Raw genomic sequence first — 21,825 nt, forward strand, 5'->3', positions numbered from 1 at the left:
ATAATTCTCACTGTTTCATCCAGAAAATATCCTGTGTTTGGATAATATGGAAGCAGGAAGTCTATATTGTTTTTCAAATTCAAATGCTGTCCTCGTCTATGAAAATTGTACCTCTGAGCTTTTCTTCTTTATAATAGAACTGTGGAAATCTATTGCATTTAAGCATAAAAAGCGCATGTATAGCTGGATGAAAATGTTTTGACACTGAAATCTAAAATACTAAAGTCACATAAACACAGTCGTAGCTCATTTCTCTAGTGCATGTTTTACCTCTAGCAAGACATTCTCACTAGAATTTCACATGATGATTCGAAGATGGAGATGTGGAAGGGTACCAACAGTGCATTGTTTGGAGCGCTTATTTGATGTCTTGTTTTTGATTCTTTAAAAGTAGTTTAAAAGGGTGATCGACACCTTCTTGTAAAACCGGTTAGATGATCTAAGGTAAGAAGTACCTCACTTTAGCCATCTTAAAATTCGGTGTATCCTCCAAGGTAGTCACCTGGGATTTCTGCCTAGCCAACAGTGAGAAACGGGCATCTCCATAGTGGAGGGCCATGTGCACAGACATCCCCTATGACTGAAGCACCCATCAGGCTACGGAGACATTTCTCCTCTGGAAGTACTGATCACCTTCCTCTGACTTTAGGTAAAGGCCAGTTGATTAAAGTGCATGTCTGAACTGTAGGGACGTAATACTGGGTAAGGTGATTCCCACCCACGGTGTTAGGGCTCTATTTTCAGCAGTGATTTGCTGAAAGAGCTTTGAAAGTAGGTGGTGGACTTTCTGAGACTCGAGCCTTTGAGCTGTCCCCAGAAAGCCTTCCAAAGCTACTGTTTCATTTGGAAAGTGGAGATCTCTGTTTTCTATTCCTAGGGCTTTTATTGAGCAGTGATTGTACTTGGTGTGCAATCTCTGGAGGCAGACTTTACTGTGTCTGCTCGCAGAAGGAAGTTTTCTGAAGTGTAGTTAGCTTTGGTTCAGCCCCTCCATACTTTTCAGGTAAGGCTCAATAAAAGTGCAACTGACTGCATCAGTGTTATTTAGCATGGCTGTATTAATTGGTGGGGGGGGTTTCTTCTTTTTGATTTTTCTGTGCAGATAGCTGTGTCGCCATGGAAGAGATGAAGAGAACTTTGCTCTAGTAGATCACAAATATCTCTGGGGCATTCTGCACCTCAGTATTTAATAACAATGGAAAATGTCCAAATGCTATAACGTCTTTGCAAATGTATAATAAACTGTTTAGGAAAGTTCCTGCCATGAACAGAACTGTATAATACTCCTGTTAGTGTACAGACACAAATCTAATGCCTATAGACTACTGCGTGGAAAGTTCCAAAGAGAAAGAAAAATCTGTGAACTTGCAACAGCCCTGGAAAAATGGGAGCAACCAAACTTTGAAAAGCACAGCTTTGGACACACTCCATGTGTCTGCACAGCTTTCAAGTGAACTAGCACTTAAGACCTTGTGTAACAAAATGGACTCTGGGGACACAGCTATAGGGCAAAAAGCTACCTCAAGGTCTGGAGAAACTGCTAAAGTACCAAGTAGATGGAGGCAAGAACATTCAGCTGTTATTAAGATGAGCACTTTTGGCAATCAAGAAGTACAGAGGCAACCACAAATAGATCACGAGCAAATAGGAAACACAGCATCAGCACAACTTTTTAGTTCTGGGAAACTGGTATCATCGAATGAAGCTGCACAGCAAGTCACGGAGAAGCAATACCCACAGCATCGTCCAAGTCCTTACTCATGTCAACATTCACTTTCTTTCCCACAGCATTCATTGCCACAAGGCTTCTTGCACAACATAAAGCCGCATCAGAGCTTGGAAGGCCCTCCGTGGCAGTTTCCTAGCCACTTGCAATCAGTTGCCTCAGAGGACTTGTTTCCTTTTCATATGCATAGCCATAGTGGAGGTTTCTCCAGGAAGAAGATTTCAAGTTTGAACCCCGCATTCAGCCAATATTCGCAGAAATCTTTAGAACCATCAGAAGATGCTCACAAAAAGGAGCACAAACCCAAAAAGCCTGGCAAGTACATTTGTCCTTACTGTAATCGGGCTTGTGCCAAACCTAGTGTACTTAAGAAGCATATTAGGTCTCATACTGGGGAGCGACCGTACCCTTGTGTTCCTTGTGGTTTCTCCTTCAAGACGAAGAGCAACCTTTACAAGCACAGGAAGTCACATGCCCACGCAATTAAAGCAGGACTGGTACCTTTCACGGAGTCAGCAGTCTCTAAATTGGACCTGGATGCCAGTTACATCGATGTGGAAGCTGAAATACATTCAGACGGCGAGCAGAGCACCGACACTGATGAGGAGACCCCACTCCTAGTGGAAGGGTCTGACAAACTGAGCCCCATCCCGCAGCTCCCCCTGGACATTGCTAGCAGGAGCAGTTTTCACTCCTCCATGGAAGAGTCCTTGGTGGGGCCTATGAAAGTGCCCATATTGATTATCCCGAAAAGTGGAATTCAGTTACCCAGTGAGAGTTCACCATATATTGGCTCTGACATGTTGCAAACCCCATCCTTAAGTACCAAGCCTGATGACTCTCACACAGTTAAACAGCGACTTGCACTAAGACTGTCAGAGAAAAAAGGGCAGGATTCTGAGCAGTCGTTAAACCTCCTGAGCCCACACAGTAAAGGAAGCACCGACTCTGGTTATTTTTCCCGCTCGGAAAGCGCTGACCAGCAAATTAGCCCACCAAATACTAATGCAAAGTCTTACGAAGAAATCATCTTTGGGAAGTTCTATAGGATTAATCAAAGGACAGCACTAACAGTAGCCACAACGAATCAGGAACACAGTTTGATGGGTAGAAAGGGCAAAGCAGAGCCATTACCTCTTCTAAATAACAGATTAGATATCAAGATGCTTGAGGAACATATTTCTCAGCTGACTCCAAATAAAGATGAACTCATTGACTCCAGTAGTTTGAGCACTATTAAATCTACACAAGTTTATCCAGGCAGCAATACAGAATCTAGACAATCCCAGAACACCACATCATCCATCAAAAGTGAATCCAGCCTGTACCAAGTCAGTCAGCAGGGTGACGTGCCCGTCCTTCTAGAGCCCCCAGTAGATTCCTCTCCTCTTATCAGGAGTAACTCCATGCCAACTTCTTCTGCAAACAGCCTAAGTATTCCCCCGTCTCTGAGAGGAAGCCATTCCTTTGATGAGAAGATGACTGGCTCAGATGATGTATTTTACCCCGGGACAGTGGGAATATCCCACCAAAGGATGCTGAGAAGACAAGCTGCCTTTGAACTGCCCTCTGTGCAGGAGGGCCACTCAGATTCGGACTATCACGGAAGACCAGGGAAAAATACCATTATTGCTTCCAGCAGACAGACATCAGGTGACAAAGGACCATCCCTGAAAGAGAAGAAAGGAGACAAGACCTTTTATGACTACGATGCCAGCGGAAAGCACTACAGAAAGTGGGAAGAATTTGAAGCTCAGAAACAGAACTACAGGGACTCGCCATCCTTAGGTGGGGTGAACAAGGGGGGAGAGTACTTTGTCGATCCACTCGGACCATCTCAGGCAGTGCCATCCATGCTTGGAACGACTTTCGAAAACAGAAAGCGCAGGAAAGAGGAGAGCGTTGGAGATGAGGAAGACAGTCCCATGCTTTGCAGCAGTACGACTGGCACCACTGGGGGAATTCAGCCTTTGGACTTGGATCCCAAATCCCAAATCCAGGAAGTGCCAAGGAGCGGATTTGCCCTTCAAAGCCTGGACAATGCTGCCCATTGCCATGCGGAGCGTTTTGAGATCTGCAGGCCTTACTTGCAGTCTGGAAGCCCGGCAGCTTCTCTGGAAGACTCACCCTTAACTGCAGAGCAAGAAAAGAGTGCGGAATCTCTGGCTAGAAAGCCCCCTGGAAATGTCATCTCTGTCATTCAGCACACAAATTCCTTGAGCAGGCCAAACTCATTTGAAAGGTCTGAATCTGCAGAACACGTTGCGTGCCAGCAGGAAAAGATCTATTCGCCATCTGAAACGTGCGAGAGTGAGATTTGTGAGTCCCCGATGAGCCCAGACCGAGCTCCACAAACGGAAAACGCCGACACCAGTAAACCATCCCCATCCCAGCAGCCTCAGCCGTATCACATGCAGCCCAGGTTGGTTCGCCAGCACAACATACAGGTACCTGAAATTCGGGTCACAGAGGAGCCCGACAAGCCTGAGAAAGATAAGGAAGTGCAGAGTAAAGAGCAGGAGAGACCCGCCGAAGAATTCCAGTGGCCCCAGAGAAGTGAAACTCTTTCTCAACTTCCAGCCGAAAAGCTACCACCCAAAAAGAAGCGTTTACGACTGGCTGACATGGAGCACTCCTCTGGAGAATCCAGCTTTGAGTCCACAGGTACAAGTCTCTCTCGCAGCCCTAGCCAAGAAAGCAATTTGTCCCACAGTTCGAGTTTTTCCATGTCCTTTGAAAGAGAAGAGAATATGAAGTTCATCACGCCTCCCAAACAAGATGAGTTTGGAAAACAGTCTGAGTTTTTAACAGTTCCAGCTGGTGCTTACTCGCTTTCCGTCCCTGGGCATCACCATCAGAGGGAAATGAGACGCTGCTCATCTGAACAGATGCCCTGTCCTCATGCTGCTGAAATCCCAGAGATCCGAAGTAAATCCTTTGATTACGGGAACCTGTCTCATGCCTCTTCTGCTGGGACACCTACTACAGCACTGTCTCCATCCCGAGAAAGGAAGAAATGCTTCTTGGTTCGCCAGGCCTCCTTCAGTGGTTTTCCAGAGATTTCCCAGACTGATCAGAGTGCAGAACAAAGTATAAAGCAGGAGCAGATGGAACATGCACAGGCTGGTCTCCGCTCCTCCCAGCTTGCCTGGCATCACTCCCCTTCCTCTGTCCTTCAGCCCGTTCAGGTAGATGACTCTGGAAAACAGGCTGTTGGCTCTTGTGCTCAGCTTAGTAATAGCTCATCCCACCTTGCCCAGCAACAGGCTCTTCTTGCAGACAGCCCAGAGATGTTAAGGACTCCCTTGATCCAACAAGCACCTTATATTCCTACCAAGCATCCATCAGAGCAGCAGCAGCTATTTGCACATCAGGAAAAAGTCGCATTTCCCCCTATTCATAGCACCTTTCAGTTTCAGTTCCCCTATCCAGCTGTCTGCATGGTTCACTTACCACCATCTCAGCAGCCTGTCTTGTGGCAGTCATGCACAGAACCTCTGCACTTCCAGCATCATTTTGTACAACAGCTGCAGAAATCTTATGTCAAACAGCCTTTCCAAACAGATATTCCTCCAAGTTATCACCTGGAACATGCGCCGGAGCTTACTGGAAAGAAACCAGCTGATTATGTGCACGGTAAGGAGCAAGCATACCAGCATTACTCAGGAGCATCTGGGCAGTATTCAAAAAATACTCTTGCGAAGTACCAGTCAGACCATAGCATTAAACCAACAGATACCTCCTCTGAGCAGCATCTTCAGGCAGATTTTGACTCCCCAAGTGATGGATCTGTACAGTCTTTGCCAGGAACAGTTGTTCCCGTCAGGATTCAAACCCATGTGCCATCTTACGGTAGTGTCATGTACACAAGCATTTCCCAGATCCTTGGACAGAGCAACAGTCCGGCGATTGTAATTTGTAAAGTTGATGAGACTGTTTCTCAAAGAACATTGGCAACTAATGCAACCATGCAAGGAATTGGATTTAACATAGCTCAGATGTTGGGTCAGCATGGAGGGCTGGAAAAATGCCCTTTGTGGAAAGTGCCACAGACGCTACCGCTTGGACTGGAGCCACCGATTCCCCTGTGTTTGCCTTCCACTTCTGACATGGCTTCTACCTTGGGAGGAAGCAAACGAATGCTTTCCCCTGCCAGCAGCTTGGAGCTCTTCATGGAGACCAAGCAGCAGAAACGAGTCAAAGAAGAAAAAATGTATGGGCAGATAGTTGAGGAGTTAAGTGCAGTTGAGTTAACTAACTCAGATATCAAGAAAGATTTTCCAAGAGTGCAGAAGCCTCAACTAGTAAGGCAGAGCTGTGCTACCGAGCCAAAAGAAAGTCTGCCACCCGTGTCATCCTCTTCACCACTGCCGTCCTCATCATCTCAAGATCTCCCACCTGTCAGCATGCCAACAGCTGATGCATTCCCACCGAGCAGGGAGAAACTTTCCAGTTTTGATTCCACGTCACCAGGGCAGAAGTCCAGTGGCCCTTCTGAAGGAAGAGACTCACCAGAAGAACTGGATGTAGATGAAACAGCCTCGGATATGAGCATGAGTCCACAGAGGTCGTCATTGCCACCAGGAGATAATCAGCCAGAAGACCAACTGAAACATCAAAAATTGCCCCTTGGGATGTTAGTCCAGATGTCATCCAATGCCAGTGGGAAAGTCACGGGCTCAACCATTCTTCTGACAGACGTAGCAGATTTTCAGCAGATCCTTCAGTTCCCAAGTCTGCGCACTACTACTACTGTGAGCTGGTGTTTCTTAAACTATACGAAACCCAATTACATTCAGCAACCGACCCTCAAATCTTCTGTTTATGCTTCGTGGTGTATAAGTTCGTGTAACCCAAACCCATCTGGGCTAAGTACAAAGACCACTTTAGCACTTTTAAGGTCCAAGCAAAAAAACACCACGGAAATCTACACTCTGGCTGCTATGCATAGACCTGGAGCTGGTAAACTGACATCATCAAGTGCATGGAAGCAGTTTGCTCAGGTAAATAAGAGGTTTTAATAAAATTAAATTTGTTTATCTTTATTTGAGAAAATGTTAGTAAACTATGAAACAAAAATTAGTGATTTTTTTTAAAGAACGATTCCCCATTGACATCTTCCCATGACAACTTTTGAGCCTCAATTTACCCTTCTGCAAGCTCTGCTACTTCTGCTGTCTCTGTCTCCATTTTCAAAATCCAATGTGAAAAGTGGGGCTTCCAAAGCCCTCCCTTCCTGTACACCAGAGCCTGATAAATTATCTCCTTTTATTTTGTCCTTTGTTTTTCCCATGTCCTGATTCAAACAGTATCAGAGAAATATCCACGTGCATTCGTAAGTAAAGATTAAGTTAAAATTGAGTAAGGATCTTCAGATCCATTTAATGTCTTTTACATACTGACTCTTCCTTACAGACTAAGCATTAGATAACGGTGCCAGGGAGAATTCTGTAATGGCAATAAATTACCTTCTAAGGTTTTTCCATCTTTATTTTCCATGATTTTTTTCGGAGGAAAGATACGGGGCTGTCTTTTCTGTCAAGACGCTCGTAAAAATTTGTCCATGCTGCCCCCTCTCTTATTCTCCATCAAATTAAATGGGACAGATGAATTCATCTCACAGAGTTGCACCAAAATGAGAGTTTGGCTTTGACCTGGAATGTTAAAAGTACTTGAAATGAAGTGTGCGTTTATTGTGTGCTCCAGCAGTAACACCCTTCCTTGACTTTGTTCTACAGATGAAACACGAGCCATTCTTCTTGTTTGGCAGCAAGCTTGAAAAGAAAGTAGTGGGGAATATTATAAAAGAAAGAGTAAAAGGAGACATTCATGGAGATAAAGACATTACATCCAAACAAACTGAGCCGATACGAATTAAAATCTTTGAAGGAGGGTAAGAAAATGCAACTGGAAATTTCAAGCTCAGCCTGTCATTTTAAAGAGATTTGAAAATGAATATGAATGAATTAGGATGTGAGCAGTCTCCTGTGTTCCTGCCATGTCTTGTAGCTCCCAAGCCTCTTCTTTTTTTGTGTATATGTCAGTCTTAAAACAAACTGCAGGGTACCTGTATACTTACTCTTGGCTCTACTTTGCTATTAGGACAATTATATCTTCTATCTGTGTGAGAGCACTTACTCGAAATTGTTACTTTCATTCCTTAGGGCATAAAGAAACGGATAAACGGTTAACATTCTAATATTTTCTATACCATTTATTTGTATTTAATGGCTTCCGTGAGGATATCTTTCCATTTTCAGACTCTGTGTACCTCCACTGACTCGAATGGCGTGCTCGCTCTTATTCTTGTAATTTTTTATTATTCACTGAAGTTGGATTTTGGAGACAAAATGTAAGATGACAATGAAATCTATGGTATCTAAGTCTAATCCATAGATCTGTCATGTATGGTTGATAGAATAATGTTTAATTTTAGCATGGCCATCTATCACTCAAGCGATAACAGAAACAAATAACGAAGAGAGGGAAAAAGGAGACCTGAAAGCCCATTAACATGTTTTGAGGCTTATGAAACTTGTTATAAAAAGCAAATTAAATGGACACTCGCTTGCCTCTGCAGTATACTCTAAAATGGAAGATATTGTTTGTTTTCTTTTACAGAATTCTGACGTGATGCAATTAGTTCGCCAGTTGTTAGTAGTGAATAGTCAGGTGGCTGAACAAGCTGGGATTTTCTGTCTTACCAAACTCAGATGGTCTCACAGCACTGTTTCATGGGGTAACCAAATAGGTCAGGATGGAGATGCGAAACTTGTACATCCATTTCCTTCTTCCACCAGTTTGTACCCTTTAAAATCTCAGTTGTCTTTCATTAACATTATGTGTTTTGGCTCCATCTGAATAGTCTCCATGAAATGAAAATTGGCATTTCTCTGTAGTCTGCAACACTGATGGAGTATAGCCTGCATCTTGCCTGAAAGACTAAGATATTATTTTGGAGATGGTTATAGGCATGCTGGCCCAGACCCCCTCATCCTGGCTGTTCTCTGTAGTTGTACATTATCCTAGTACCCAAGCCAGTAGGCTGGCTACGCAAAAGTGACCCAAATCAAGGAGTGAGCCTAAGTTTACAAGAAATTTAAAGGGCTGTTGCTTCAACTCACACCCACTTTGAAGTATAAAATTTGCCTGCTTCCCGCCATGGACCATTTCTGAATTTGGATCACCCAGCTGAAGATAGTCTGCACTGATGTAAGCTGCGTGTTGAGAGATCAGAAGAGTAGAAGTGTGTTAAGACAAGCAACTTAAAGGAGACTTCAGATCAGTGTGGGCTGCAACAGAACCCTGTATAAAATGCCTCTACCATCTAGTACCTTCTTTAAGGAATTCTGTATGTACTTGCACCATCTGAAGTTTCCCTGTACACCAGTAAGGTTTATGAAACTGTTTGTGTAAAGTCGTGTAATTCACACGTCACCTAGAAACGTGTCCTAGTAATACTTGGCTATGGTTAGATATGCTTTGAGAAAAACAAAACGCATGAAACCTTGATGTGCACATTAATTTCCGGAGTGGAGGAGACAAATAATCTGTGCAATAGACTGGGACTTCCTCAGTAGGAGCATATAACCTCTGCAAAGCCACAATGAATGAGATGATGTAGTGTTAATGGGTCCACTCTCTCCTTATACATCATTATTTCATAGTACATTTCACAGGAATTATTTGTGGAAGAGTAGATTCATTCTTTTCAATACTTTGGCTTTTTTTTTTTTAATGGATCTAATATTCTTTAGATATTATAACCATGTCTTTTCATTGTTTTCTGTCCTGACTATTGAAGTTGTCCTCCTCTTCAGGTTTTTGTTTCTGACTTCCGAAAGCTAGTTTTTAACGTGAGTGGTTTTCCATGCTTGCTTGCTCTTCACTTGCTCAGTTTGTAGAGCTGTTCTGTCCTTCTCTGTTGTGCTCTGCTCTCATCAAGCTCATCTTCGTACCATCTCAGGAGCGCACTGAACTATGCAGCAAATGTCTGTCATTCGTTTCACTTTTCCTCCCCTGGGCACACAAGCGTGCGTGGTCAAGTCTTGTTTCAGCAGGGAGTTTCCAGTTTGTTTTTCGTTTGTCTTGGGGGGTGGATTTGCTTGGGCTTCTTGGGCGCTTTTGTTTTGTAAGCGTGAAAAAGGCAACTCAGAATCTGGGATTGTCGGGGCGTTGGGTTTGTGGGAGAACCTGTCGGAGAGGCCGGGAAGGGCAATTGTGCAGCTGCCCTGTGCCAGGGGAGGGGAGCACTCCTGTGGCGGGTGGGCAGAAGGCAAATAGACGGGGCTGGGGATGAGTGAGAAGCTGAAGGAAGAGAACGAGCAGAGTTGAGTTGAAAAGTAGATGTCACAGCACATCACCACCTCGCTGCACCAAAGCTCATCAAGAGCGGTTTGTAAGCATCGCAGCAGAGGGGATTTTTAACAACCATATTATTAGCTCTGGCAGGTGGCTTGATTCGAATAAAATGATCTGAATCGCAAAATCTGCCTTCCATCATCTGTGACTGCAAAACCGATGGGATATGAAGCAGTATTCCTGAAAGAAATGCGGCAATTTGAAGTTCAGTACTTGCTGCAGTACAGTTAATTGCTGATGGTGTCAAGTGAAAAGAAAGGAGGGACAGGGCAAACATGCCTGCTCACCTGACATCTGGCTTCGTGACATTATCAGCTGGCAGCAAGAGTTCACAGTTGGCTTGTGTTTGCTCTTTTATATCTGTCAGTAATAGACTCTAATTGAAAATCCCCAATACAATAACATCTTGGATGGAAATTGCAGGACTCTGAAGCTCGTTAATGCTTTTTAACTCTAGAGTCCCATTCAAGTCAAGCTCGGAGCAGCAGTGACCGTAGTCCTTACATGAAAGTTGTGTAGTGGGAAGGGGAAATTGCTGAAAGCTTTGAGAGAAGCATGAGTTAATAGTAAGATCTAATGTTCCTAGGGGCTAGAAAGATAATCACCATAGACCCGGTCTTCTGGTGTTTCAGTTTTTGGACCAGACATTCTTTAAATGTCAGATTTGTATGTGTCATTTCTCTTACCGTTGGTGTTACGGTGAAGCATGCTTAGGGACTTAAGGTCAGTTATGGCCAAGAACCAGCCATATTAATGATGAAGAGATGGATCTTGTCTAGCTGTCTTTGTGCCCAATGGGATCTGACAGGTGACAGAAGCCAATGGAATGAGGTCAGGCAGAGGAACAGCAGAGATGGAGCAATAGAAAAGCACGTTATAACACAGTGTTTATCTTCCCGGTATCAATCAGGAGTGGTATGGTAGACTGCATCCCAGCAAAATCAGGCTGTAAGGAGAGATGAAAAGAAGATAAAATGGCAGTCTTTCAAACAGTAATGGACGTTTTTTCTGTCTGTGGGAGAAAGCCTGGAGGTAGTTGATGGAGCAGTGGATAGAAAGATGACTAGGAGTTGTTGGCATGTGTGTATGAAGGAGAACCTGGGAAATGGGGCAGACAGAAAAGCAGAATCCTAGAAATGTTAAAAAAAAAAACCAGCTAAAGAGATGGCTAAATATTAAATGACATCAGACTATGCCAGTTTTGCCCATGGTGCCAAGGACAATGAAAGAAAAGGGAGAGGGAAAACTTTATTGGACAGGAGAAGAAAAAAACTGAATTTGGGCATCCACATTTGAAAGAGGAGCTGATGTTTTTAATAGATAACAAGATGGACATGAGAACAGGACAGTGCTTTATGTATTTCTAAGATATTAGCTTTAGTATTTATATTGCCTGTGATATAGCTGAACATATGGAAGAAGTGTTCATCTAAGAAAAGCACACTTGAAAAATATTTCTCTCTGTAACCCAAAAATTGCCACTTGCTTCTCTTAGACTTGTCATCACATAAAGAGAATCTTTCACACGGTCCCTTATTTATTTAAAATGCTGACTGTTGGTACCAACAGTATTTTGTGGGCTGTGCATCTGCAGGGTGACTGAAAGTATTTTGTGCTGCTTGGGGAGAGGGCAATGGAGGACAGAGGGCAGAAAAAGTATTATTTCTCAGTTCTCGCAATTTCTGGATTTGACTTTGCATGAGTGAGGATGAAGTTCTCCCTCTAGGGAATGCCCAGCACCCTTCAAACCTCAGAACAGCCTGAGCAGATCCCCTGGGTCCTTTTAGATTTCTGTATTAACAATTTATCATGATCGTAAAGGCAACGTGCCTCTTTACGTAGATTTACATGTGTTATTTATTGTCTAACTACACACCACGTAATCAGCAAAAATAGCACGGAACGCTTACGCCTGTGCTAAGGAAAATTCCTTTAACAGCTTTCTGCTAAGTACACAGGTTGGAAGTTTCCTATTTTATTTCTAAAGCGACACGTACCTGAGTGAACTCAACTCGGTGTCCCTTGGGGGGGGATCCATCTTCGGGAATTTCAGGCATCTGTAGTATAAATGCGTACATCCTTGCTAGTCTTATGCATTCCCTTTATGCTTCCTTTATGTTCGCCTACAGGAAAGCTGGAGAGGGACCTTTTCCAAGGGCATGTAGTGATAGGACAAGGGGCAATGGATTTAAACTGAAAGAGGGGAGATTTAGATTGGATCTAAGGAAGAAATTTTTCACTCAGAGGATGGTGAGGCACAGGGACAGGTTGCCCAGAGAAGTTGTAGATGCCCCATCCCTGGAAGTGTTCAAGGCCAGGTTGGATGAGGCTTTGGGCAACCTGGTGTAGTGGAGGGTGTCCCTGCCCATGGCAGGGGGGTTGGAACTGGATGATCTTTGAGGTCCCTTCCAACTCTAACCCTTCTATGATTCTATGATTCTATGATTAATGGGGAGAAACGAGCATTTCCAGGATGTGATTTACCTGATCCCAAGGGATAAATGCAGATTTTCAGTGGCAGTAGATGCCTGTGTTGTGCAAGACTACAGTTAGCTGAAATAAATCCATCCTGCAGGCTCATATTTGGAGTTGGGCTATGTCTATAGAAATGGAAGTTCATCTGTTTCCTGACAAGGTGTTCATACTGTTCTCATACTGCAGCCCTTTGGTCTCATAATGTTAAAACACAGTGGGACCAGTGTACTCCCTGAAAGACAAATATTCTGTGAGTTCCAGCCTGAAAATTCAGCAGTTCCTATGGACTTCTCTGGATTTGTTGTGACGAGATATACACAGGATGAGGATCAGACGGATAGAGGTGATGTTTGTGCCTGTATGTGACCTAGAGCCTGCATGATTTAAACACTTGCTCTCTTCCAACAGGTATAAATCAAATGAGGATTATGTCTATGTCAGAGGTCGTGGCCGAGGAAAGTACATTTGTGAAGAATGTGGAATTCGCTGCAAAAAGCCAAGCATGCTCAAAAAACATATCCGCACTCATACTGATGTCCGGCCTTATGTCTGCAAGTTGTGCAATTTTGCCTTCAAAACTAAAGGTACTTGGCCCTTTTTGCTGAACTCTTGCCACTTCCCAAAAAAATCTTGAGCTATTGCCCAGAGAGGTGGTGGATGCTCCATCCCTGGAGACGTTCAAGGCCAGGTTGGACAAGGCCCTGAGCAACCTGATCTAGTTGGAGATATCCCTGTTCCTTGCAGGGGGGTTGGACTAGATGACCTTTGAAGGTCCCTTCCAGCCCTAACCATTCTATGATTCTATGATTCTATGATTCTATTTTGCCATCTGGGATCCAAGCACCCTTTGCAATCAAGGAGAGAGTTTTCCTCAGCATAGGATTAGTGTTTGTGTGTACAGGACTTCATGAGAGAGGTTTTTCTCTTCCATTTAATTGATCCAGGGATTTTGTGAGACTCCAGGACTCCTTGAATAGCTTCATTAAGAGCTATAGGCTCTTGGCTGGTCCATCTGTCTGCAGAGAAAATGTAGTAGCGTAAGAACCTCCCTTACAAATAATACTTTCTGCCAAAATTGTTACGTGGTGCAAATTTTAATTGCAGCAACGCTTAAATGCTACCAGGAGAGTACACTTGTCGTGACATAATGTAGAAGCAGAGCATCAGCTGCTGAGGAAAACATGCCTTCGTGGGCTTCGCAGTGGGTCAGTTTCAAGCTTATAAATAATGTACGTCTCCCAGATGGGCCACTCCATCCACTGTGGCATTAATTATGAATAGAGATCTGATAGCTTGTGTTCACATGTATTTGTCAGCACAGAAGAAAGCTTCCATTTGTCACCCTGAGGCCACAGATAATGATATTCTTCGGAATTCGGATTTGCGTTGCAACTATCTCCTTAAAAGAAAAAAAAAATCCTTTTCTTTGACAGCATTTCTTTGTAGCACAGCCCAAATGAGCCTTATTTTCTCAGTTGCTTAGCTTCCCTTTGACAGACAAGGGAAATGGATTCTGGTCCCAGTGCGGTGAACTTACTTGGAGGGGGAGAGAGGAAGCTGAAGGAAATTTCTCCCAAGATCCCAGTGCAGCTTCATGGCTGTTTTGAGGATTGTGAATTGTAATAGTTTCCATGACTCCAGCACTTCTTCCTCTGCCAAAGATGGGAATAGCTGATGGGTGGTACTAGACCCATCAGCCTAATTTAAGATGAGAACTTTCATGGGGGTGTAGAGACAAAGACAAGGAGCTGCTCATTCATAGTCCCAATGGACCATCTGGTGAGTTGCTCTCAGATCATTGTTTACGTTTGGCATTGTTGGAGGAATGGGTCTTGAGGAGGCACTTGAAGGAGGGTTGTGGTTTTGCAGCTGTGTTCAGAGAGGACATTCCAGGCAGAAGAGATGGCATGGAAAGAAATGCGAAATTGCTTGCTGAGGCTGGCATTTCTGGCAGAGAAGAAGAAGCAGGGAGGAGGTGGTATGCTATTGCACAAGAAGGGCATGAGTAGGAAGAGACTAAGTTAGCCTTCGAAGTACAAGAAGTGTTTAACTGGTGCATTACTGCTTGTGAGCAGTTGTCAGCCTCAAAACTTGTCGCTATTTTGCTGAGAACAGTAGAGGATAGACCTTCAGATGTACTCAGGTTTTCATTTAGCCGTCCAGAGGCGTCAGTGTCCAAGTTAGACATTTCCTGCAGTGCACAGGCACGATAGGAAACTCTTACTGAGAAAGGAATTGCTTGAACTAGCTAAGACTGAAAGTGAGAGGAGAGAAGCCTGGCTTGTGAGCTTCTAAACACACCTCCGCTATCCAACAGAGTGGAGCAGTGTTCCTGCCCCCAGGTTGCATGTGCCACAGGCACCATCTGGAGATGCTGGTGGGGTTCCAAAAGCAGCGTAGGTACATTCGCAGAGTGCTTTCCTTGAGCTAAGAAGCACCGTGTCTTCGTAGTGGGTTGGGTTCATTTGTGCCGTGCTTTCCTCGTTGGGTGTTGCATTTGTGACTGAAGTGGCTAATGGATCAGAGTGATATTCTTCTTTCTCCAGCTTGTGCTTTGTGCTCAGGGTTCTTTGCCATGAAATGTCTCTTGGGACCAGTCTCAACCCAGTTTTCTTATCTGTGAAAAAACAGACCAAGACAGGAACTCCAGAAGGTCAATAGTCTAGTGTTAGGTTGCTCCCTCAGGGGAATAGGAGATCTGATTTCAAATCCCTGCTGTGCCTGGTTCAGATCCGTACTCCAAAGCAGGGAGCTGAACCTGGATTTCCTCCATCCCAGGTGAATGCTGTAAGTACAGCTCCTCTCACTTCAGAGATTGCAGCTAGACAGTAAACTTGCATAGAGGAGTGTTCCATGAATGTCTTTTTTGTGGGGCACTCTTGCTTCAAAATGCTTCAAACACACTGAACGTTTGGAGCCTACATGCAAAGTAAGTGGGAGAGCCCTGGAGAGCCCTTAGCCTCAAAGTACCACTGTGAAACTGGGAGTGTGAGCCCTGAACAGCTGGTGTGCACTGGTCCTGCTTCGATGTCCGGGCAGTCTGTACATACCACGAACACTGAGCCCAGGGATAGATAACATCCAAAAGTGAGTTTTTTAGCTTGTTGGGGTGCCTAACTGTCATGTGGAAAATTGGAGAGATGCTTATATACCTCTCAGGCCTTGAGTTTAAGTTTATTTGAAATGTTGGGGTGTTTTTGGAGGCTGTAAAAACCCACTTTTATTAAAACAGGCTCTGAGGGCAACAGGCTGGATGAGTCAGCCCTGTCTGTTGTGGGTTTTTTTAAACTAAAAACCCCCATCTGCAGGATAACGAAGTTAAGATACACCAAAATCTGACTTGGAGAGCGATCTTTGCTGTTGTCCATTAATTAGATTAATCTCTGATCCGTAGGAAACCTGACAAAACATATGAAGTCTAAAGCACACATGAAAAAATGCCTGGAGCTTGGAGTATCGATGACATCTGTAGATGATGCTGAAACTGAAGAAGCAGGTATGTCAGAATAACTGAATTTTGTTGGAATGGCCTCCAGAGTATGCAAATGTCTCATTGCACTTTAGTGCAGTGGCTGGCATGGGAAAATATATGAAGAGTATTTGGGGTATTTTTTAATTAAGAGGCATCTTTTTAATAAACAGAAAGTGTAAAAAATAAATCCGATCCATTTGTCTGAGTTACATTTTTTATTAAGATACATTTTTACAAGGGTATATAGTGATGAGACAAGGGGCAATGGCTTTGAAGTGAAAGAGGGCAGATTTAGATTGGATATAAGGAAGAAATTTTTCACTCTGAGGGTGGTGAGGCACTGGAACAGGTTGCCCAGAGAAGTTGTGGCTGCCCCATCCCTGGCAGTGTTCAAGGCCAGGTTGGATGAGGCTTTGGGCAACCTGGTGTAGTGGAGGGTGTCCCTGCCCATGGCAGGGGGGTTGGAACTAGATAATCTTTGAGGTCCCTTCCAACCCAAACTATTCTATGATTCTATGAGGAGGAGCTAGAAAAAAAAGCATAATCTGTTGTTATCTGTCTCATGCAATGTTCCCAGTCTTTTCAGTTTGGATGTCGGGGATGGCAACATTTAGCGAAGTTGCAAGGTGGGGTAGGGTGAATTTGCTTTTTATGCTTCAAATACAGGGTTTTAAGATATTATTATGAAAAATTATAGTTTGAGACTCTGAAGAATGGCTTTATGCAGCCATGCCAGATGAAGAGCACCTGGTGATGCCCATGGGTGTACTGGGTGGGGAATGAACGTGGTGGAAGGCGCGAGAGGTGTGGTGTGTGCTCACCGTTTTGACTTGCCGTGGCTGTTTCAGAAAACATGGAGGACATGCAGCAGGAGGCAGAGAAGAGCAGCAACCTGGCGGGCCTGTCAGCAGAGCACCAGTTTTCTGATGCGGAGGAGTCAGATGGCGAGGATGGTGACGACAACGATGATGACGATGAGGATGAGGATGATTTTGATGATACTCAGGGAGACTCGACACCAAAAACCAGATCAAGAAGCACCAGCCCGCAGCCCCCTCGGTTCTCCTCCCTGTCAGTGAACTCGGCTGGGGCATCGCAGGGGGCTTCCCCTGAGGGCTCCCTTTCCGTGGGACACTCGTCCCTCATCAGTTACTTGGTCACCTTACCTAGCATTCAGGTCACTCAGCTTATAACACCCAGCGACTCCTGTGAAGACTCACAGATGACAGAATATCAGAGGTTTTTCCAGAGCAAGAGTATCGATTCAGAGCCCGATAAAGACAGGTTAGACATCCCGAGCTGCATGGATGAGGATTACGTGCTTTCGTTAGACCCCAGTTCTTCTCCCAGAGACCTCTCACCTTCCAGTCGACAGTCGTCACCCGGCTACGATTCTTCGCCCTATAGAGATAACTCACCAAAGAGGTATTTAATGCCAAAAGGGGATTTGTCACCCAAGAGGCATCTGTCACCCCGAAGAGATATGTCACCCATGAGGCACCTTTCCCCACGGAAGGAGGCTGTGCTGAGGAGGGAGCTGTCGCCAAGACGGGACGTGTCACCAAGACGTCACCTATCGCCAAGGAGACCGATGTCACCCGGGAAAGATGCGTCTGTTCGAAGAGATCTGTCACCTAGGCGGGAGAGGAGATACATGGCCTCCGTTAGAGCGGCGTCGCCCCGGAGGGGCTTGTACCATAATCCAGCGTTGTCCATGGGTCAATATTTACAGTCCGAATCTATTCCGGTGGGGCATTCAGTAAGTATGAAAGAGTATTTTCACTCCTGTTGTCCAAACCAGTGCTCTTACCTAATCTGTGCACAGTATTTTAAAAAACTTTGCAGCTTTGTAGAAGAAGGCGGTGTAAGCTTTGAGCCTCAGCGGGAAGTCCAGAATGAATGCAAGAAAATTGGAATAGTATGGGGACCAAGTCGAGATGTTGATGCAGTTAGATGTCATAGAGTCAGCCTAAGGGTGAAATCTTTCCTTGGTCTAAGCTTGAGTAGCTCCATTGACTCCCATGAAGTTAGGCTGGTGTGATGGGTTGATGTAAAGGGCCAACTCTGTCCCAGCTGAAACCAGGACAGCTGGCTTACATTAACTGGCCCTGTCTTTATTTTAAAATGGACCAGGAGGCTCATGGGGCATGTGGGGCTTGTTTCAGCACTGCAAAACCTTTCACCTCTCAGACTGTCAGATGAGATCGAGCCCAGATCGGGGTTTAAGGCCCTGATACTGCAGTACGGTGCCCATCACCGACGTATTGTTTAACGCAATAGAAACACTAAAATAAATGGAACCTCTCGGAAAAGCAGGGTGCTCGTCGAAATCAAGATCTTTGACTGGAGTTTAGAAGATGTTATCGTGTGACGGGCGCAGGCAGCTGTCTGCCCTGCAGAAAGCGCCATCACGACGGGCCGTTTCGACGGGCACAACCATCTGGGTGGAAACAGAAATATGCAAAACCTGCACAGCTGCCATCTGTGCTGTTCCCTTTCCGTAAATCAGCTCTCGGAAACTGCTGACTTGGCACTTCTGACAGGTCCTAGCATTCACAAAGCCCTCTCTCCACAAATAAGTTTAGTCTTTAGCGTTAAGGAATGGCCTCACTCTCTGTGCATTTATTTATTTATCTAGTGTGCTTCCCTCGCCACCTTTGATGTTGCTGCTGCCATCTCACCGCCTGCCTCGTCAGCCCCTATGGATGGGTTCAACCCGGGCAAGCTGGCACAGGCTCCCACTGCCTCAGGGCTCCTGCCTTCCCGCTCTCCGACCGGCCAGGCTCTCCTCCCCGCTTCTCTGTTGCCAGTCTTCTCAGCTTTATGTGTAATCTTTGTAGTTCTTCTCTGTAGAGGAAAAGAACTGAACCCTGAGCTCATAAAACCAGTGTTTCCAGAGCTCTGGGGTGAATTTCTCTATGGAGCCTGCACCCGGGAATGGAGTGAGGGATGCAGCTGGGCAAAGGTGGCTGGAGCAGGGATGGATCAAACAGAGCCGAGATGCCCCCAGCCTGGCAGATCCTAAAGTGGCTTCCCAGCTTTTCAGGGGGAGAAGGGGAAGCTGCAACGTGATGGCCATGTGTGTAGGAGAGAGCAACGCAGGTACTGCTCCCACGTCTTCACCCCCACCCCATGGAGCAGGGTGGCTGGCTGAGCAGTCCGTGAGGAAGGGCATGTTGAAACCCTGCTGCACTCATAGAGGTGGTGGCTGCGTAGCCGAGAGAGGATACAAATCCAACCAGCTGTCCTACTGACAAAGCAGGGAAGCACAAAAAGAGGATAAAGAGCCACCAGTTTAACAGCCATGATGTCTTAGTATCAGATGAAAGGGGTTATATGAGACGCTACAGCTGACATTGTGCAGGGAGCCCAAGTCCCTGCCTGAGACACTTCCACTGGCACCCTGTAGTAGAGATTTTTGGATGTGTGATGATGCTGGCAAAAGGGTATGTGACGGTCACCCTTGGCCATCTGACAGTTCTTGCTGTAATGTTTGCCTTGTGTGTTATGCACACTTTCCAGCAAGGCGTTTAGCACATTGTAAGGACTCTGTTAGCACCCTTAGCTCCTTTCTTTTGGAAAGTCCACTGTGCCAGATGGGCTTTTAACACTTACCTTATTTTTGAGGTAGGATCAGGCATGTGGCAGTGAAAAAACCCAATGTAAAAGATCGTTTGTCCTACAGAAGGCATCGGTAACTCAGTGGCACGTTGAATGTTTTGAGAGAGAAGCCCAGACCCCAGTACAGTCACTGGAACCTGAACACAGGCATCACTGGAAGGGAAGCCCAGGTGAATTTAAAAAAGGAAATGGCAAGTGAGGATGATTGTCCATCTCAACAAACCACTGCAAGGAAAGAAAGATGGATTCCTCAGCTCTTGATGCCTTTCTGGAAGACTAACTTCAGCCAAACAGTAGTTGGGTTTAGGTGAAACACAAGTTATTATACTCAGTGTGTGGGAAGACAAATAACACCTGAGCTTGCTATAAATGAAAGCTGTCAGAGAAGAAAAAGGAATAAAGGCTGTTTTTCACTTTCAGAGGAGTGAAATCCAGCAAATCAGAACATGATTAGCAACTGCATCAGTGATGCAGATGCCGGCTTACAATCCTGCATCCTCTTTCAGAGCCGCAATGAGTTCCCAGTCCTTGCAGGAATAAGAGTGGGTTTGTGCTTCTGCTGCCTGCAGTTCCAAGAAGAGGCCAGTTTTCTTTCTTCTCCCCGGAAATCGGTGTATTTGCTCTAGTCTCTTTGGCCAGTGCTGGTCTAGTTCCCCTTCATGGTGCTTCCCCTTGAAAGCTCATGCACTTTGGTGGTCCTGTGCAAAGAGCTTGTAAAGTGCTCTGGCATTGAAAGCATCACATAGAAAGCAATTGCAGTTATTTCTTTAGGAAGTGGAAAAGAGCATGGGGAAAGAAATTATTTTTGTAGATTGTACAAAAATACAGAAAAATATACTTCTTATTCTTTGGCAGTTAGTAACAGAACACACTCTTGCAACAGGATACTCTCTCCATAGTAGCATAAAGTTCTGGTTGATGCTGGAGCACGTTTGGCTTTGGCAAGTTAAGTGCCCGTCTTTAAAATTAAAGGCAGATCCTCATTTCTCTCTAAGTACATTTGGGATCTTCTGTCAACACCAGAGGTTTCTGTCCTTTCTGAGGAGACTGGTGCCATTATTGAAGGGCTGATTCTTCTCCCCAGTCATTTTTGGTCAGTCCCAAGAGAAAGAGGAGAGATGGGAGGGCTGCTTTTGTGCACCCTGAGTGCATCTCTCTCAGCATTTTAGCTTGGATCAGGCGTATGTCTCTGTCATCACACTTAAGGTGCTTTGACTCATGTTGCAGAGCGGTCTCGCAGTAAGTGACCTGGATTGTTTCCAGATGAAATTAAACCACAGAATGTGCACCAGGAGTGCGGCAGGTACGCCTAAACCGTGAGTGAACGAGAAGAGACCACCCAGGGTTAGTCCGAAGCAACCTTCCCCTCCAACCCCACAACAGCCTACGAATACTTGAGAAAAGATGGTGGGGAGGTAGGGGAGGGTGTTACATTAGTGTTGGGTGATAGAACAAGAGGAAATGGGTATAAGCTTAGTCAGGGGAGATTCAGGTTGGATGTTAGGAAGTATTTCTTCTCTGAAAGGGTTGTCAGCCACTGGAATAGGCTGCCCAGGGAGGTGGTTGAGTCCCCATCCCTGGATGTGTTTAAGAATAGGATGGATGATCTACTTGGGGATATGGTTTAATGGGGATTAGGGACGGTTGGACTCGATGGTCTCTAAGGTCTTTTCCAACCTAGAAATCTATGAATCTATGACACTTACATTGTGAGCATGGGATCCAGCACCAACAGTTTCGCTCTGTTCCTGCTTGTCCTCTTTCCTAGTGCACCCTGCTACTTCCTAGTGTGCACCAGGGCTTTTGCCTCTTCTTCCAGCCCCAGGGCTAGACGCAATGAGACTGTGAATATATCTTGCTGTGGGCAGAACAGACTCGTCTCTAGCAACCGTTTTAGCTTCTAGGAGGTAGTGGATTTTGCTTGTGTTGCTGTTTTGTTGCACCTCTCATTCATTTTGAAGTCTGAAGCCTGTCCCGAGACATTCAAAAAGGCTGAAGGCAGTTAGGCACTTCTATATCCACTTGAAAGTCAATAGGACGTAAGGTCCTTTGATCATCCCAGATATATGGATATTAAATCCCTTCCCAGGCACTCAGTGCTTTATCATCTTGAGTGAAATGCATTCCTGTACAGAGAGCCAGCATAAAACTTCTAAAGTCCAGGTAAACT

The 21,825-nt window shown here is 45.1% G+C and overlaps 1 protein-coding gene across 8 annotated transcripts in view; it reads left to right on the plus strand.

Moving 5' to 3' along the window:
* HIVEP2 (HIVEP zinc finger 2) overlaps nucleotides 1-21,825 on the plus strand; it is a 163,214-nt gene that overhangs the window by 136,662 nt on the left and 4,727 nt on the right. For all 8 annotated transcript variants that reach the window (XM_086631204.1, XM_086631202.1, XM_086631207.1 and 5 more), the window contains 5 exons: nucleotides 1,103-6,729; nucleotides 7,465-7,619; nucleotides 12,971-13,146; nucleotides 15,957-16,058; nucleotides 16,883-17,793. In XM_086631204.1, the coding sequence (XP_086487330.1) occupies nucleotides 1,312-6,729; nucleotides 7,465-7,619; nucleotides 12,971-13,146; nucleotides 15,957-16,058; nucleotides 16,883-17,793 (6,762 nt within the window). In that variant the 5' untranslated portion in view covers nucleotides 1,103-1,311. The remainder of the gene's footprint in view (nucleotides 1-1,102; nucleotides 6,730-7,464; nucleotides 7,620-12,970; nucleotides 13,147-15,956; nucleotides 16,059-16,882; nucleotides 17,794-21,825) is intronic.

The sequence above is a fragment of the Tauraco erythrolophus genome, chromosome 2 (genome assembly GCF_009769465.1).
Source record: "Tauraco erythrolophus isolate bTauEry1 chromosome 2, bTauEry1.pri, whole genome shotgun sequence".
Lineage (NCBI taxonomy): Eukaryota > Metazoa > Chordata > Aves > Musophagiformes > Musophagidae > Tauraco > Tauraco erythrolophus.